Source organism: Varanus komodoensis, unplaced genomic scaffold (assembly GCF_004798865.1).
Source record: "Varanus komodoensis strain SLA01 unplaced genomic scaffold, ASM479886v1 scaffold26, whole genome shotgun sequence".
Classification (NCBI taxonomy): Eukaryota; Metazoa; Chordata; class Lepidosauria; order Squamata; family Varanidae; genus Varanus; species Varanus komodoensis.
In genome coordinates, this window is record NW_025335684.1 from 5,655,125 (window position 1) to 5,672,539 (window position 17,415).

At 49.7% G+C, this 17,415-nt stretch overlaps 1 protein-coding gene across 1 annotated transcript; it reads right to left on the reverse strand.

The window, feature by feature from the left end:
* Nucleotides 1-3,579: 3,579 nt before the first annotated feature.
* Nucleotides 3,580-4,917, reverse strand: LOC123025065 (ATP-sensitive inward rectifier potassium channel 12). Its single transcript, XM_044433512.1, has one exon. The coding sequence runs from the start codon at nucleotides 4,915-4,917 to the stop codon at nucleotides 3,622-3,624; it is 1,296 nt and encodes a 431-aa protein (XP_044289447.1). The 3' UTR covers nucleotides 3,580-3,621.
* Nucleotides 4,918-17,415: the final 12,498 nt, after the last annotated feature.

Sequence of the window (17,415 nt, forward strand, 5' to 3'; positions counted from 1 at the left end):
AACCCTCTGGTGGCACTGGCTTCACAGAATCAGGGCAAGGAGATCAAGGGATCCCAGAGGCAGAAAAACCAACAAGCCCCGTGCTGTGAGAGTCAGGGGAACAAACCAAATCCCGATCTTTAATGGTCCCTCCCGGTTCGGCTTTGCATTAAGGCAGGGCAATTCCATACCTGAAGGGAACATGAGAGGCCAACTTTTTTTGCAAGTCTGATCCTGAGTCATGGAGCAGGCCCCTGTAGCACACCTGCAGGTAGGGCTGCCAGGTGAGCAAGAATCTCTCCCACAAGCCCCACAACCTGCTCAGGTACCTTCAGCCCCTTTCTCTGCAGGAAGCAGCCTTCTTCCAAGGCTTGGAGACACTTTTTCTCCAGCGTGTGTTTGCAGAGTGAGCGGCGGTGAATGCCCAGGAGCCCAGGGGGCAGGTGAAGTTGGTGGCTGCGCTTGCAACCCCAGCAGTGCGGGGCAGGGGGCTGCCTTTGCCCTGCCTCATTCAAGAACAGCCTGAATCCACTCTGCCATCGGCAGGGATGTGGCCCCAGATCGGTGTTCGGGTGGGCACGGTTGGGGGCCTACATTGAGGGCCCCCACCCCAGCAGCAGCCCTGGGCAACTGCCCTCTGCAGTAACTCCCCCCGCCTCTTCCACTGTCCCCCTAAAAGTGCTTTGCCACCTGGCTCCGCATCTCTCTGCCTGCCAGGTGACGGAGGGACAGCGATGCGGAGAAGGTGGAAGAGGGGCAAAACACGGTGGGGACCTTGTGGAGGGAGGTGGCCACTGAGTGCGCCTGCCTTCAAAAACGTGGCACTGGCTCCGTGAGGGGCCCTGCCTACACCTGTTCAGGTGTGCCACGAATGCTCGCCACACCTCCCACGCACGGCGTGAGCGAGAACAGGTCGCCCAGCCTTCTGCTAGAGCAGGGGTTGAGAAGGCTTGTTTTGGCTTGCAGAAACTTGCTGGCAGGGGCTGATGCCGGTGGTAGACCGAAATACCCAGAGGGACACAGGCTCCCATGCTAAAGCTAAGAAAATGGGAAATAATTGCATATCATATTAGAAACAGGATGCTGGAGGGCTTTTTCTCAACTGCCAGGGCTCCATTTCTTCCCTAGCATGAGTTTAAGAACTTTTCTACATAAGGCCAGTAAACTGCTGTATTTCATTGCTGGATTAAGATCTGAGCACTATCTGAAACATTTCCTTTCCTGTTTTTCCACAGAATAACCTCTAAGTGGCGCTACAGCATAGCTGAATAGTGCAATTACACAGTGGAAAAAGCATGTTACTTTTGCTTCAAATCATAATGCAGCATTTCCCCAGCTGCTCTTAAAAAAACCTCCCTGAAAGCTCTCTTTAAAAGCAGGAGCAAAACTGGAGTCATTTCCAGAACCCGTAAAGAACTGTGAGAAGGGGAAGAGGCGTGCACAATATTTGCCTCAAGCAGAAAAGCTCTAAATAAAAGGGCAAAAGAATTATTACATAAAATACCATTTCCTGACCCGAAAAGGCACCTGTAATGCCTGGTTGCTCCTAGATGAATGTGGCTGAAGTAACCCCTCTTCTTTTGCACTTATTTGGGCCCCTTCATGGGTCCAATGGACGCATGAGGGGACCGCCACCCATGGCATCTGTCTGTTGAGTCGAACAGGTGAAGGCCACCTGCATGCCCATGTGGAGGAGCTTCTGTGCAACTGAAAACCAAGCAAGGTTGGACTTCTGGACCAGGTTGAAGTCCCTGGGTGTTCCTTCATGGACATGAGGGGAAGTGGCCCAGGTGGAGGGAGCGGTACTTTGACATCAAGGGCATGGCTCAGTGTCCCCCCAAATCAACGGCGGCATCACCTAATCAACACTACAACACCAGTCGACAATTTGGCCCCCGTTGAGTTTAAGATGCATAGGCTCTTTCCCTGACCTGGTGCTCTCCTGATCTTTTGGACTACAACTCCCCGAATCCCCGGCTGGGAGATATTGTGAGCTGAAGTGCAGCACATCTGGAAGGCACCAGACTGGCATCAAACAGGGCAGGCAGGGGAGCAGTGATACAGAGAACATAAAAGCTGCTGACACGCCACAGAATAACTCTTTTAACAGATGCGTTAAGTATTATCTGTGGAAGATGTGTTTCTCTATGGCTGGATAAGCTTTAAAAAGTCTCTCTTTGCTTGTTAGCTGTGAACAGATCATTGCATTACCTCAACCTTGACATGTTCTTGAACCAGCATTGGCCAAGGTCATGGAACTGGGGCAAACCCATGGGAAAGGGAACAGGAGGGTCACCAGATCCTTCCGGTGCCCGCTCACCCTTCCCAGGGATCTCCCGAGAGTGTTTTTCCGCAACCTCGTGGCCATACTTTTGCTCGCAGAACACAGCTGGGAGGGGAACAGCGGGTGGAAAATGGACAGAGGAAGGGTAATCGAAACGAGGATGGAAAAGTGACATTTGGGGCCAGCCCAAGACCTTTTGCTGCTTGAAGTAAAGGACAATTACATGGCGGGAACGGTGGCTGAATTGCACCCCACCCTCAGGTCCTCACGCAAGCGTATGGGATGCCTCTCAGGCTGGGGATCCCAAGTGCATTCTGTAATGCCCAGTTCCTTTCTACACCTCATGGGAACTTTTTCCTATCCATTTTTCAGGCCTCTGGACAAGGGTTTCTTACTGAATGATTTCCCAGGAAATAGATGAGACAGAAAAAGAAGCAAAGCAGCAAAAAAAGGAGGGGCGCATCCTTGATCTTGCAGATTTTCACATTCACTGCTTCTGGCTACATACCTATACCGGTTACCTGAAAATAAGTCCCAGAAAATACAGTGGGACTTACTGCCACATAGAGGTGCATAAGATTGCCTTTTAAAAAGTAGTCACATTTCATTTTTTTTTAAAAAGTTCTTTTTGGTAAATGGTTCCCCAAGAGGGGAGTTGAACAAAAATATTTTAACAATATTTAAAAACCATGTTGCTTTCTTTTCCCTCAATTGAAAGAGGAGAGCCATAGATTGTACAACTTCAAGTGCTGATCTAGTGCATCAGAAACACATTTCTTGGCAGTATATTTATATTATATATATATCTATTCATATTTATATGTTCAGTTTCTTTTTTAAAAAAAACCACACACACATATGGTTTTGCTTCCTGATATTTTCTCCGTTTCAACCTTTGCAGTGCTTTGCTTTAAACAGAAAAACTCTCATTTTCAGCTAGGAAAAGGGGAGGCTAAATTACTGCATTCTGCATGCAACACTACACATGGCAAGAGCGCATGGGAATCATGGTGTTTCGTTTCGTTTCGTTTTAACTTAGGGTGTTCCCATATCGAATCTGCCTTCCCTGTCATTCTCTGAACAGCTCTTTTGTTAACACTGGATGCTCGTACTACTTCCAGGCCGCTGGTGCCTTCAGGGCCCTTGCCGTTCAACGGTTATTGCAATGAAACGGTTTTCAAAGGAAAAACAAAACAAGAAACCCTCTAACACCCCACAAACCAAAGTAATTCTCAGGCATTCCTATGGCACTTGCAGTGTTCTGCATAATCTGAGTTGGGTCAGGTTTGTTTTTTCACTGGGGGCGAGGCCAGAGGGGAAAGGATGCTCCCGGGAAGAGTTCCAGGCTGGGCCCCCGGTCATATTTCTGATTCCCTTCTGTACGACCTTTGATCTAGTGCTACAGTGGCCTGAAGCCTATCAAATTCAAGTGGGTTGTCCGCACTTGGATTGTCCAAACCTCTGCTGTCATCCTCGTCTTCCTCGTCTTCCTCGTCGCGGCTCATGAAGGCCAGTTCGTTCTCATAGCAGAAGGAATTGGTGCTCGGGAGAAGGAACTTGTTCTCCATCAGGTCCTTGGCACTGCAGCAGGGCGTTGACGGGACCTCGTAGGTCTTGTGGAAGTGCGAATAGTCCACCTTGTACAAGTTCTTCTCCTCAAACAGGACAGGCTCAAAACGGTGACCCCACAAGATCTCGCTAGACAAGTACGAGCTCCGGGCTTGCGTCGTCATGGCGGTGGCTTCCACCATGCCCTCGAGGATCACCACAATCTCAAAGTCGTCCGTTTCCAAGTCCTGCCGGCTAATCCCAAACAGGGGGCTTTCTTCATTGATCTCGTGGAGGATGGTGAGCGGAGACACCAAGAAGATGCGGTCCAAGCCTTTGTCGAAGCCAACGTCGATGTCGATTTGGTCCAGCGGGATGTATTCCCCCTCTTCGGTGATTCGGGGCTTGATGAGCTGAGCTCTGACATGGGCCTCAACGATGTGGCTCTTGCGCAGGTTCCCTACCCTCCACATCAGACACAGCTTCCCGTCCCGCATGGCCACCACGGCGTGATGGCTGAACAGCAAGGTCTCAGCCCTCTTCTTGGGCCTAGCCATCTTGGCCATGATGGCGCCGATCATGAAGGAATCGATTATACACCCCACGATGGACTGTAGGACCACCATGAAGACAGCGAGCGGGCACTCCTCTGTCACACAACGGAACCCATAGCCTATCGTCGTTTGGGTCTCGATGGAGAACAGGAAGGCTGCCACGAAGCCGTTCACTTGCAGGAGGCAAGGTGTGAACGATTCGTCCTTGTTTGGCTTCTCGATATCCCCGTGGACGAGGGCTATCAGCCAGAAGACAAGACCAAATAACAACCAGGACACCAAAAAGGCAAGGGAGAAGAGCAACAACATGTACCTCCAACGGATGTCCACACATGTGGTGAACATGTCGGCAATGTACCTCTGGGGTTTATCATCCATGTTGGTGAACTCGACATTACACTGGCCATTCTTCTTCACAAACCGGTTCCGGCATTTCCTCCTGGTATGGATCTTCCCATTGCCAAAGCCGTTCACTCCAGGCATGGTGGTCAAGGTCAACCCGTCTTCCTCAGAAGATACGATGCTGTAAGGATTGACTCGGCCTGAGGTCATCCCTGAGTTGTGCAGCCGTGGGGTGGGTGGCTCGCTCGCCACCTTTGGGTCTTCGCCCTTGGCTCCCTCCAAGTAGTGCCGCTATGAAAAAGAGGATGGATTCTCAGATGTGGATGCGTTTCCTCCAGGTCGATCTGTGTAGCGCCTCTGAAATGGGAAAACAAAGACACATGAGGGAATCTCTCGGAACAGAGAAGCCCGGATTGGACAACTTGTTCACCGGGTAAACCAAACCAAGGATCCAGATCATAAAGGAATCAAGATGGGTCAGATTCTGAAAGACGAACTCCCTGGGAATCCCATGGAACCAGAATGGAAGAGAGGCAGGATAGAAACATGCCAAGTGAATCAAATTAGCACAGGATCCAAGGCAGCTTAGACAGAAAGGAAAGTCCTGCACCTCTTAAATTTCCCAGCTCGCACTGCTGTCTGGGGAATGCTGGGAGTCCTTGGACAAGTTTTGTTTCTAAGCATGCATAAGATCCGAGCTGTCTCAAGAAATCTCTTCTTTAAATTACAGATTTGATGTAAGAGTTACAGCTGCTGATTGGGCTCAGTTCTAGGGTCCCTGGGATGGTACATCACCATTTCAGCTCCCGGCAATTTTTATTTTTATTTTTTTGAGTGAAACCCTGAGGTGCCAAACTAGGCCATGGAGGGAGAGGGGGAGGAGTTATTGGAGACATTGTGTGGTGCGGCTGTTTCTTGTTCCAGTTGGCATCCTAAACTGCCCTCCAGATGCCATGTGTGGATGGTGTGTGTGTGTGTGCGCGCGTATGGGGGTAGGAATCATGGAATTGTTTGGCTCTGCCATCCCGCAGCGTGCGCCCCAACAGGCAGGGCTGCTGCATTAGCCCGTGTTCCGTGTGACCACAAGGATGTTTTGGTTACATTTCTTCCCCCAGGCCCTGGCAGTGATTACAGGAATCGACTCCATCGACTCCGTCTAGCTCCAGAGAGGCGGCACAACACACTGAGATCTCCGAGCGCCGATGCACGTCATCAGTGGCTTCTAAGGTGCATGTTACTAATCTGTGGCTTAATATACCTTCCCATCTGTGACAGAAACCTTTCCACTTTCCTCGCTCTATACTCCGCAGCCAGTCGTCCCACAGCTCACGCATGTGCATGCAACCACATTTCTTTGCTGTTCACTGGCACATCGGGGGGAGGGGGGCTGAGAAGCAGTGTGGTGGAGTGGTTAGAGTACTGGACAGGGACGTCCAGGTTCAACTGGTAGGGTAGGGAGCCTTCCCAGCTCCCAAAAGCCAGGATGGTTTCATGGAGCAATGCCAAGCCTTCAGCTTGAGGGACAGCCTTTGAATTGCCCCGAATCTCCCTTCCCCAGTCATTCTGTAGACAAAACCTGCTTTTGCTGGGAGAATAACACTGTTTGCCATTTTGAAGCCGCTTCACCCACCCCATCCTTATCTCCCAGGAAGTGGGCTCAGGGCCTGTATGCGTACTGAAGACCTCTACAATAGTGGAAAAGTGGAACTCTGTGAAATCCATGCTTCCCGGCCAACGCAGGAGAAAAAACTTTTCTCAGGGTACTGGTTGACTGCAGGCTAAACATGAGTCAGCAGTGTGATGCGGTGGTCAAGAGGGCAAATGCCACCCTTGGTTGCATAGCCAGAAGTGTGGCTTCTAGATCGAGAAAGGTATTACTACCACTCTACACGACTCTGGTGTGCCCGCAATTGGAGTATTGTGTTCAGTTTTGGGCCCCTCATTACAGGAAGGATATGGCCAGGTTGGAGTCAGTGCAGCGTAGGGCCACAAGGTTGGTGGCCAGATAGCAGGGGATGATGGGGTATGAGGCGAGACTGAGGGAACTGGGTCTCTTCAGCCTGGAGAAGAGGAGACTCAGAGGGGATCTGTTGGTGACCTACAGGTACGTGAGGGGGTGTCACACGGAGTTGGGGAGAGACCTGTTCTCCTCTGCAAAGGAAGGCAGAACCCGCTCCAACGGAGCAAAGCTCAGGGAACCGAGGTTCTGTTTAGAGGCCAGGAAGCACTTCCCAACAGTTAGGACCCCGAGGGTGTGGAATGGGCTTCCACGAGAGGTGGATGAGGCCCCATCAGTGCGGATGTTCAAGGATAGGCTGGATGTGCACATGGTGGGCATGTCGTGAGCGAAGCCGGCTGGTGCCAGAGGTCAGACTAGATGGCCTGGGAGACCCCTTCTGACTCGCTCTGTTTCTATGTTTCTATGCTGAGAAGGAGAGTCTTTTGTCCTTGGCATGGGGAGAGGAACTGATGAGCATCTTTCGTGGGGAGAAAGATGCCTATTGACAGAACCAGATTATAAGCTTCCTTTTGCTTGTTTATCTGCTGCATCCAGATTTTGCCACTGTATTCCACAAACTATCTCACACAGGCAGCTTCATTTCTTCCCAAGTGTTCTTGCATCTGAAACTGAGGAGCCCTGGCTGGACCAGGGCCTTGGGGATCAATAAATGGGGATAAAATAGAGAGAAGGGGGAAGACCATGAGAACTAACACAGGGCTTTTGCAAATGCAAAAAAGGCAGGATATAAATGTAGTCAACATAAAATGACACAATTCAGCATGAAATACATCTCCAGAATCTTTTCCGAGCCAAAAAGTGCTTGGGTTTGGTTGATACTACCTTATATGCATCCACCCAAAACACATTCCAGGGAAAGGAAGATGGGATAGATCAATAAATAAATACGGCTGCTGTTGCCCTTTCAACCACTAATAAGGCATCTGGAGGGCCATTTTTCTTGGTAGAAGGGCAGCAGACAACTCGCTTCAAGACATAAATCCAGGCACAATCTGGTGGGTTTCTGATATTATCGGGGAAGCTGTAACCTTCTTTGGCATCTCAGCTCTGAGGTCCTGAAACCACGGAAAGAACTGTGCCAGCTCTCCCCACACTAAGGTCATAATGGGGCCTCGGGGGGGGGGGGGAGCTGGGCATGAGGACTTATGCCAATTTCAATCGGCGCCTCAGTCTCCTTCGCTTCCCCTGCCTGGTACGAAAGCTAAATCATGCTTTGCACCAAACGAGAGCCAACCTCTGTGCTCAGAAACTTCGGGGCTTTTGGAGAGAAGTGATAGGTTCGTTTAGTTGGAAAGTCACGCCTGACCCCTCACGGGCCGTGCCCTAAATAGGACCGGCTATTGGCAGGAGAGGGATTCTGCTGCTTGGAAAGTCAGGCTGCCTCTGATGAGAGAAATCTTAGCTGATTTAAGCAAATACATTTCGATCCATCCATCTAGTGCAACTTCTCAAAGCCGGTCGGGGAGGGGTGATTTCAAGGCTGGAGATGGCATGGGACTGGACCTTCCTGTGCCCTCTGCTTCTCCCCTCCACTCCTTTTAGCTTCCCCCCCAGCCCTGGCAAAAACACGACTGAGACAAACCACCCCTGGAGCTGCTTCCCCCGTGCTTCCCCCGCAGCGTCCTTATTTGCCTGCCTTCGCCCCAGCCCAGACAAGGGGGGTGCCACGAAGGAGCAGCGGGAGCTGCCCCGGTCCCCGTGCTCCTGGGCTGCTTGCCCGCCCAGCACACACGTGGTGGAAGGGATGAGAAACAGGTGGCAGGGCAAGAGCAGGGGTGAGGGTGGGCTGGTGGAGAGGAGGCAGGGCCCACAGCAGGCATCATGCCCCAAAGATGCCCCCTCAACCTGCAATGGACTCTGCCAAAAGAGCTCCCCAAGGGAGGCACCTGGGCCATGAAAAGTTTCAGGCCCCCCTCCCCACCAGCCTTTAAGACATAGACTAATTGATACCCATACAAGCAAATGTAGAAAGATTCACTAGGATTTCTTTACATCTCCTCAGAGGCGAAGCCAGGGAATTAAGTGGGCCCCCCAATCACCTTAAATTAAATAACCCTTTAATTAAATTTGTCCCAGATCTTCCCAGCCCAATGGAAAATGTACCCCCTGCAAGCTTAACTGCCACAGAGGAGAAGATTTGAGGGGGGGGTGCAGATTATCTGTCCCTCCCCAGATGTAATTCTCCCTTGAGAATTGCCCTCCCACATGGCAATCAAAAGCCTTTCTCTGGCACCTCGGAAAAGATGCAGAGCCCTGGAAAAGATATGCCAGACTCGGCTCCATGGGGCCAGGCCTAGCAACCCACCTGCAGATCACTAGCCTTAGTCTGTTTCTTATTTTATTCAGGATCTTCCACCATATGGACTTTCTCTGCTTCCTCCGATGCTCAGAGGAAGCAGCATCAGCTTCCCAGGTGTTTGCAAGTCCCCTCTGGAGCTTGCCAGCAGCCCCTTTAAGAACGCACTGAATTCCCCCCGAAGGGCCCTTTAAAACCCAACCCTATGGCTCCCTGCAGGACGGGCACTTTTCTGCCCTCACTGTTTGGCCAGGGAAAAGAGGTGCACAAGAGAGCTTTAATTGCATTTCTAGCTTATCCCTAGAAGACCCTGTAATCTCTTTATATACAACCTCCGGACAATTCCCTTCCTTCTGCTGTCCCTGGTGCTGGAAGTTTGCAATGAGGGAACGGATTTGAGATTCCCCCGCCATCGCTCCCTTCGGGGTGGCTGGCTTAAAAGTGGGAATCTGTCTTCCAAACTGGGATATTGTCCTGCTGTTGTTTTTCAGGGTACACTCAAGTGACAGTGACCAAACTGAGTAAAAATTGTTCACCTCGCGCCCCAGCTGGATTGGGTTGCATCCCAGCAAGGATTCCGAATAAACAGTGAATTCACCATTCTGAAAACAAGAACCACAATCCCATCAAAGCAGCCCATGCCCATCTAGACGTGGTTGGACTGCAACTCCTATCAGCCCCAACTAGGGGGATCAGTGGCCAGGGAGGATGGGAGTTTTAGTCCAGTGATACATGGAGATCCATCAGTTCCCTAGTTCAACGCTAAGCTAAAATTTGGCATGATTCCCTGTACACAGATCAGGAGTCTGAGGCTGAAAGAGAAGGGCTTGGGCAAAGGAGGATTGCTCGGTGCAGCTGCAGGATGTCCTGCTTTATCACATCATTACATTTCCCCTGAAAAGATAATTTCCCCCATTTTTGCTTTATTATTTTGCTGCATGTTTTGAACTGGGTATTGTAGCCTGACTTGGGGTTAGGGTTAGGGTTAGGTTACCCGAAGGAGGGCCTTGTCCCTTATGTACCTACCTGGACCCTAAGATAATTTTTGGGGGTCCTTCTCTACAGCCCCTGCCCCCCAAAGGGGGTGGCTACCAGGAGAAAGGCGTTTTCCGTTGTGGCTCCACAGCGAGAGAACAAGCTACCCAAAGAGGTGCACCTGGCACCTGCTTGCTACTCATTTCAGTGCCAGGTGAAAGCTTATTTATTCTCCCAGTATTTCAACAGTTCACTTTTTAATCTTAGTTTTAATATCGCACTTCATTTTGTCGTGCTGCTAAACCACTGTACTGATCTGACTGCAACGGCTGTAGTTTTATTTTCTATTTTATTGTTTTAGATGTTGCTCTTGTTTTATATGTTTTCTGATTTATATGTTTTTAACTTTTGTTAACCACCCAGAGCCTTTGACTGTTGACACTGATAGATAAATGAATGTATGGCAAAATTTGGAGAAACTCAAAAAACAAAGATCTGTGTTTTTACACATGTATTCATCCAGGAAATATGAACCAAGGTGGCAAGCTTCAAAATGCAGACTAAACAAAGTGCTTGAAACTGTCCCATGTAAGCCAGCGTGAGACAGTATGGTGTAGTGGTTAGAGAGTTGGCTAGGGACTTGGGAGACCTGAATAGTAGCTTCTGACAGTTTTGCCATGAAGATGACATAGAGAAGAAATAAGACTATCTATATATTCCACCTGGGATGCAAGTAAAGCAGAATATCAATGTAATAATGTATAAAAACAGCGTGAAAAATGCCTCCAGAAGTTCTGCCCTGAAACGTACATGGACTTGGTTGATTTCCCTTCAAAGCAGCAGCAATTATGGCAAGCGGGGGCAGGGAATTAATGAACTCCAACCAAGTGGAGCTTCTTTATCTGATGAGTTTATTACTTAAAGGGAGGGATTACATAACTGGGTGGTTGTCCTTCCTCCCGCCCCAAGGGATCATCAAGCTACCAGTTCAATTAATCCTTCCTAATTCACTGCCCTTGGGGACCTTCAGCAGAAAACACCAAGCCACAGGAAGTGTGATCAGCTCAAGGCTGGTCCTGGCTTGGGAACCGGAGCTGCAGCAGTGGGGCAATAGAATAGCAGCGACTCGTCCCTTTGGGTGACTCGCTCTCCGTGTTTCTGGGAAATTCAGGGTAACCGTGAGCTAGTAAGAACGGAACGGTAGAAAACCCAAAGGTACGTTCACAGAATTATAGAATAGTAGAGCTGGAAGGGGCCAGGAGGCTCTGGGGTCCAGTCTCCTGCTGTTGCGGGACACTGATTTACACCACCCCACTAAGCCCAGCATTCAGATTTATCAAGATCACCCTGGATCTTCCAGGTTGTTCCCTACTCCATCCAGTTTTGCATCATCGGTACATTTGATTATCTTTTATTTATTTACATTGCGATTTATAGCCTGCCTTTTTCCTACAAAGGGCTCAAGGCAGCTTACATCATTCTCCTCCTCCATCTTATCCCCACAACAACAACCCTGTGAGGTAGGCCGGGCTGAGAGGCTGTGACTGGCCCAAAGTCCCCCAGTTGGCTCCATGGCCAAGTGGAACTCGAACCCAGATCCTCTGAGTCCCAGCCCCGTGCTCTTAACCACTACGCCACACTGGCTCTCTTTCCTTGTACTTCCTCATCTAAATCACTAATAAAGACATTGAAGAGCACTGGGCCCAGGACTGAACCCTGCGGCACCCCGCTAGTTCCCTCCCTCCAGTTTGGGGAGGTACCATTGATCAGCACGCTTTGTGTCCAATTTAGCAGCCAATTTTGGATCCACCTAATTGTTTTTCTATCTAGTCCAGTTTTTGCTAATTTGCTCATCAGAAGGTTGTGGGGCACTGTGTCGAAAGAGTCACTCAAGTCAAGGTAGGTTATGTCCACAGTGTTCCCTCTGTCCATTTGGGAGGTCACCCAGTCAAAAAATGAGATCAAATTAGTCTGACTATTTATTTTGGATAAATCCATGTAGGCTTTTATTAATCACAGCTTTTTCTTTGAGGTGCTTGCAGACTGATTTTTAAATCATTTGCTCCAGAATTTTTCTAGGGATTGATGTCAGGTTAACTGATGTAGCTTCCAGGTTCATCTTTTTTCCCTTTTGGAAGATGGGGACGACATTCGCCCTTCCCCAGGCATCTGGCACTTCTCCTGTATTCCAAGATTTATGGAAGATAATAGCCAGTGGTTCTGAGAATCCCTCTGCTAGCGCTTTTATGACTTCTACCCTTGAAGGAGGCAGACCAGATGCTGAGGACAGAAGAGTGTGCATTATGCATAAACCCTTCACACATCGCATTGTTTTTCAATTGCATTTTATGGCGTTTCTTTGTATGATTGTGCTAGTTTTGAATTAGAGCCCCAGAGTCAAATTCCATTTCAGCCCAAGGGCCAAGTTCCATTGCAGAAAAGTTCTCCAGGTCCCAGTCCAATGGTGGGAAGGGCTGAAGGCAAGGAGGCAGGGGCAAAACACCAAAGATACTGACATATTGGAGCTTAAAGCTCTTACTGCCAGTAATGAAGCCCTAGGAGAGACATCTCAGCCTTTTGGAATGGAGAGAAAGCTGTGCAAAATCAGGAAGGCCGGCGAATGACTGGTGTTTGGAAAGGAGGCAGGGCTAGGAAAAGGGGCTATGCTTGTCTGTGAACCCTAAAAGGGACTGAATAGCACTGGGCAGCACAGATATCCCTGGTAGATGGATTCTCCCACAGCACCCCACCCTCCTCCTGAATCTGCTCCACGGGTTTGCTCCTGAATCTGCTCCACTGGAGCAGATCTGGAGGCCGCACAGGAGTTTCTGGGAAAAGGGTACAACTTTGCATGAAACGCGATAACTGGACTTTGCCATGCTACTTTCCGCAGAGCTGCTGATAAATATAAGCACCTTATGATAAAAGATGCACGATCACAGAAAAGGACAAAGCTGTTTTAGACACACACTGCTGAGCGAGATGGCTTGATAATATCGCACTTCAGGAGCAAGGGATCCATGCCGGGGGCAAGAATCTGCCCTTCCACCACCAGCATTAAAACGGCCGGTCCAGTTGGTTTCCACACCTGGAACGGCAATGAGCAGGGAGGTCGGTCAAGTTGACCTTCACTCCGGGCTGCAGAGCATCTCCCTCGCTCTCCTTCTTCGAGGTAATTCCCTTGGCACTTGAGAACAGAAGTGCACTCTTTACGAATGGCACAAACATGGCCTCGCCACGGTCCAAGACACCTGCACCGGATTGTATTCTGAACCCCTGAGTTTCTTCGCCACGCCTAGCAAAGGAGGATATTTTGAGGACACGGATTCATATTTATCCCTGGGCTGGGCCAAGCTAGACTAGAGATGTGGGCCTGGATGTTGGCACCTCCACGGGCAGTTCGATTCTAAAAGCTCGACTCCTGGGGCCTGCTCACGCTCAGCCAAGCACTCTCTCTTCAAAAAACAGAACAAAGAGAGCGGTGCGAGAAGAAGCCCGATGGGGAGGTGCAAACAAGAGAGCCACTGTTCTGGGATCCTTTGCTAATGCTACGTGTTCCTAAGCACTGGACTTACGTAATTCTGTCGCGAGCCTCATGTGTCACTCGCGTCCAAGCATGTGGCTCACGCCCGTCGATGCATCCCTACCCAGAGGCTAATAACTTTGAAAGGAGAACACACAGGCATGCAACTCAGTAAGGACTTGGCACAGGCGTCCAGCTCTGGACCTGAAACGAATGCAAAGCAAAGATATTGGGGAAAGGGCTGTTTGCTCCAGCTTCCTCCCCCAGTGGAAGGCTACCGAGTGCACAGAAGTGATCACCCCTCCCACTGGCCGCTCCGCGGCTTTAAGCCATCTTTAGGCCAAACGTGTCATCTTTTCAGCACCTGGTCAAGACAGATGTTTATGTGGAGGCCCTTAAGGATCTCCGGGTCCCCCGGGGGCCCGTGGGCATTGCCCAAGGGGTTCTTTCCCTTTGCAGGGTCTTTTTGCTGTATGTTCTGCAGCTTTTTAAAATTAATTTTAGATTCATTTCAATGTTAGTTTCTTCTTATGGTACTGATATTGTATTTTATGGTGTGTTTTGTGCATCGTTGTAAACTGCCCAGAGAGCTTCAGCTGTGGGGAAGTACGAAATGAAAAACAGAGGTAGAAGAAGAAATTGTCTCTCCAGCTGGCGCATTTCCAGCATCAGATTTGGAATAGGAGATGATCTATTAAAGCAGTCAAGGAAACGTGGGAGCCATGGGGGTAGTTTCAGTACTTTTCATGTAAGGAAAGGACCCCCCCCACACACACACACGCACCTGCTTGGCACAGGGATGGCCAACCCCTCACCTCTGGGCTACCCTGACAGGGCATGTCAGGTAAGGCATTGCCCATTGTTTTGGATCCATGGGCCCGCCTGGGAACCTGAGAGATCATTGTGGGCACCAGCACAAAATGGCTGCCATTGGCAAGGCACAGCATGGCTGCTGGATAGTTAAAAACGCTTGCAGTATGAGTGCGTGTGAAGCGGGGAAGGAACAAGTTTGCAGAGGAGGAGCAACTGCGCAGCAAAGGGGTAGACGGAGGAGCCAATTCCTGGATTCTGTGCGTGCTCCTTTGGGGAAGCGTTTGCAAGGGGCCCCTTGGGGATCCCTGCTCTAGAGGACTGGCCATCGACTGGTGGGTGTAGGGTGGCCAAGGGTCACCCAGCAAGAGCAGCCATTTCTGTGCCTTCTGGAAAAGAACAAGAAGGGACACAGCGGGCTGTGTGAGTGCTGAATACTGGGCTCAGACGAGGCAGTCCTTCAAACAGAGGACAGCTTTAGAAGGTAGTCCTCTGTTTGGGAGGTTGTCAGAAGACTGCCCTCCGTGGGAAGGTGTCCTCCAAGGCCAAGCTGCCCCTTGATCACCTTTGACGTCCTTTTGGGTGCTCTGCATCAGCCGAAGAGGGCAAGAATGCACAACTTCAGCTGAGGGTCTGGGCCTCCCGGTGTTGCTTTAACCACATCTCCTACCGCAGCTCCAAAGAACATGATTAACAGACTAAGAAATTATCTCAGCCGGGCAGGGGCTGAGTAGATACAAAGGAAGAGCTTGAAAAGCGTCATCCATCTGGCCTCATTAAAGGCACCCCGGGAGGAGAGGGAGATCAGCAGGTGCCCGCAAATGAGAGAAATGGGCATCGCGCAAGGAGAGGGAATTCTAGGCAACGGCCTTGAAAGCAGCTGGAGCAGACCAGTTCTGCTGTTCTGCATTGCAACTGGAGCTTGTCGTTAATGAGCACGGCGGCACGAGAGCTCCTCCGAGGGAGAAGGCGATGCCGTACTCTCCACTCCCTTGACTGTGTTGTACGATTGGGGTGTGGGGAGATGGGTGGCCAGTTACATCTTGCCAAAGTGAGGATAAAAGGGGACAGAGATTTCATAACATGTGCAGATCACCTTTCTCGAGACAGGGTTGGGCAACTGTTGAGATCACTGGAGGAACTTTCGTGTGTAGCGTGACAGCCGGCAGACTGCTGTCTTCAAACAACCAGAAGCAGGTCCTTCTGTGTGATGGCACCCCCCCTGTGGAATGACCTCAGCCTTGCTATGCAGGAGATGGCGACTATAGCACAGTCTAGGCTGCCATTAAGAAGCCAATTTCTTCTTCAGGGCCTTGCTTGAGCGAGCGAGCGAGCGAGCTGCCCACTCTCTTTGCAATTGCACGAAAAGTGGCTTCCGTCTTTTAAATCAAGGATTTTTATTCATGCCCCCGCAATTATGCTGTATGTTAATTGTTATTTCAAGGGATATGATGATGTATTTTAATGCTGGTAAACTGCTTAGATATATATTTTAAATCTATCGTGAAATGCGGTAATGGATGGAGGTGCAAATTTCTGCATATCGAAACAAGGTTAGGAAAAAGGGAGGTTCCAGTTCAACCATCAGGAGCGCAGTGGGACGGAGCAACGCTGTTTTATCCCCTGCAACCACTCTGGCAAGGCTGGCCCGCAGCTGTCAACACCATTGACTCTCATTTTATCGCATTTCAGCATCAACTGTGCACAAAATCTTGCATTCTCTAAGATACCTTTCAGGGATGGAATGTCAAGCAGTCGGAAGAGAGAGGGGAAAGCGGGTGCTTGTTTGCCACCTAACATCACGTGCTTATAAATCCTGCCCAGTGAAGCTAAATCCGGGTTTGGCAAAAGGAGAGGCTTGCTTGATTTTTAACAGACTGGCAAGGATTTCTCCCTGGCAACTCTTTACCAAAGACACACTCCTGAAAACCGTGCCTCTGAAATCAACAAAGTTTGGCATTACCCGGATTGGATTTTTTGCGTGGAAAGACTGTGTGGTGTGCATACTTTTGGTACGCAAAACAACTCCTGAATCCTAGGTGCCTGTCTTTTACACAAGGCTCTGGTTGGTGGATTGCAGGATGTGAATAAAAATCGAAGACAATTTTGCAAGCCTCGAACTCTGCCCATCCATGGGCTAAATGACACCAGTACCATCTGCAGACTGTTATGTTTTGGTAAGTGCTCCATCCTCAGTTTGCACTCAGTGAAGCAGCTTTAAAAAGAATGACTTGTGGTGTAAATTGGTGACCTACAACAGCAGGGGGTGGGACTTGATGGCCTTCATGGCCCCTTCCAACTCTACTGTTCTGCGATTCTATGACTTCAAGCCTTCATCCGATAGCTAGAGGTAGAATTCTACCCCGGGTGCATTTTTCATTGCAAAGCCCATGTATACAAAGCCCTCCAACACAGTCCTTCTAGGACATGAGCACCTCCACCATAGCAAGCCACATCCCTAAATTTCAGCCAGTTACCACATGCTATTTTATTTCTGCATCAGACATTTTCTAGAGGATGAAACGGCATGGAGAGCGTGGAGAGAGAGATGTCCATAAGCCTAGAACGTGGAGCTGATGGGTGGGAGATTCCAGATGGAAAAAGAAAAGGCTTTTTCAGAGAAAGCAGAATTAAGTACTGCCACAAGGCATTGCAATGGGATGGCGATTTGGCTGGCTTTAAAGGGGGATTGGATACGTGCCTGGAGGAGGAGGGTATCCATGGCTACTCAGTCCTGTTGGCCGGACGCTACCTCCAGTACCAGAGACAGTGTCTCCCCATTTGCTGGGGAACTGGGGCAGGAAGAGACTCTTGTGCGAACAGAACGCAGAATGTGAGATGGACTCGGGGTCTGATCCAGCGGGGCTTGTCTTCTGTTCGTAAAACATTTCCAGGAAAAACTCATCCAGGGAAGCAAAGTTTAAATTTCATTATGGAGCTTTTTTTATCTGGAAGTTGAAACTGAAAAGCAAACAGACAGACAGACAGACAGACAGACAGACAGACACTGGGGAATATGAACTTAGGAATTTGAGATATACTGAGTCTGATGGTCGATCCAGTAATTGTCGGGATGGCATTCCG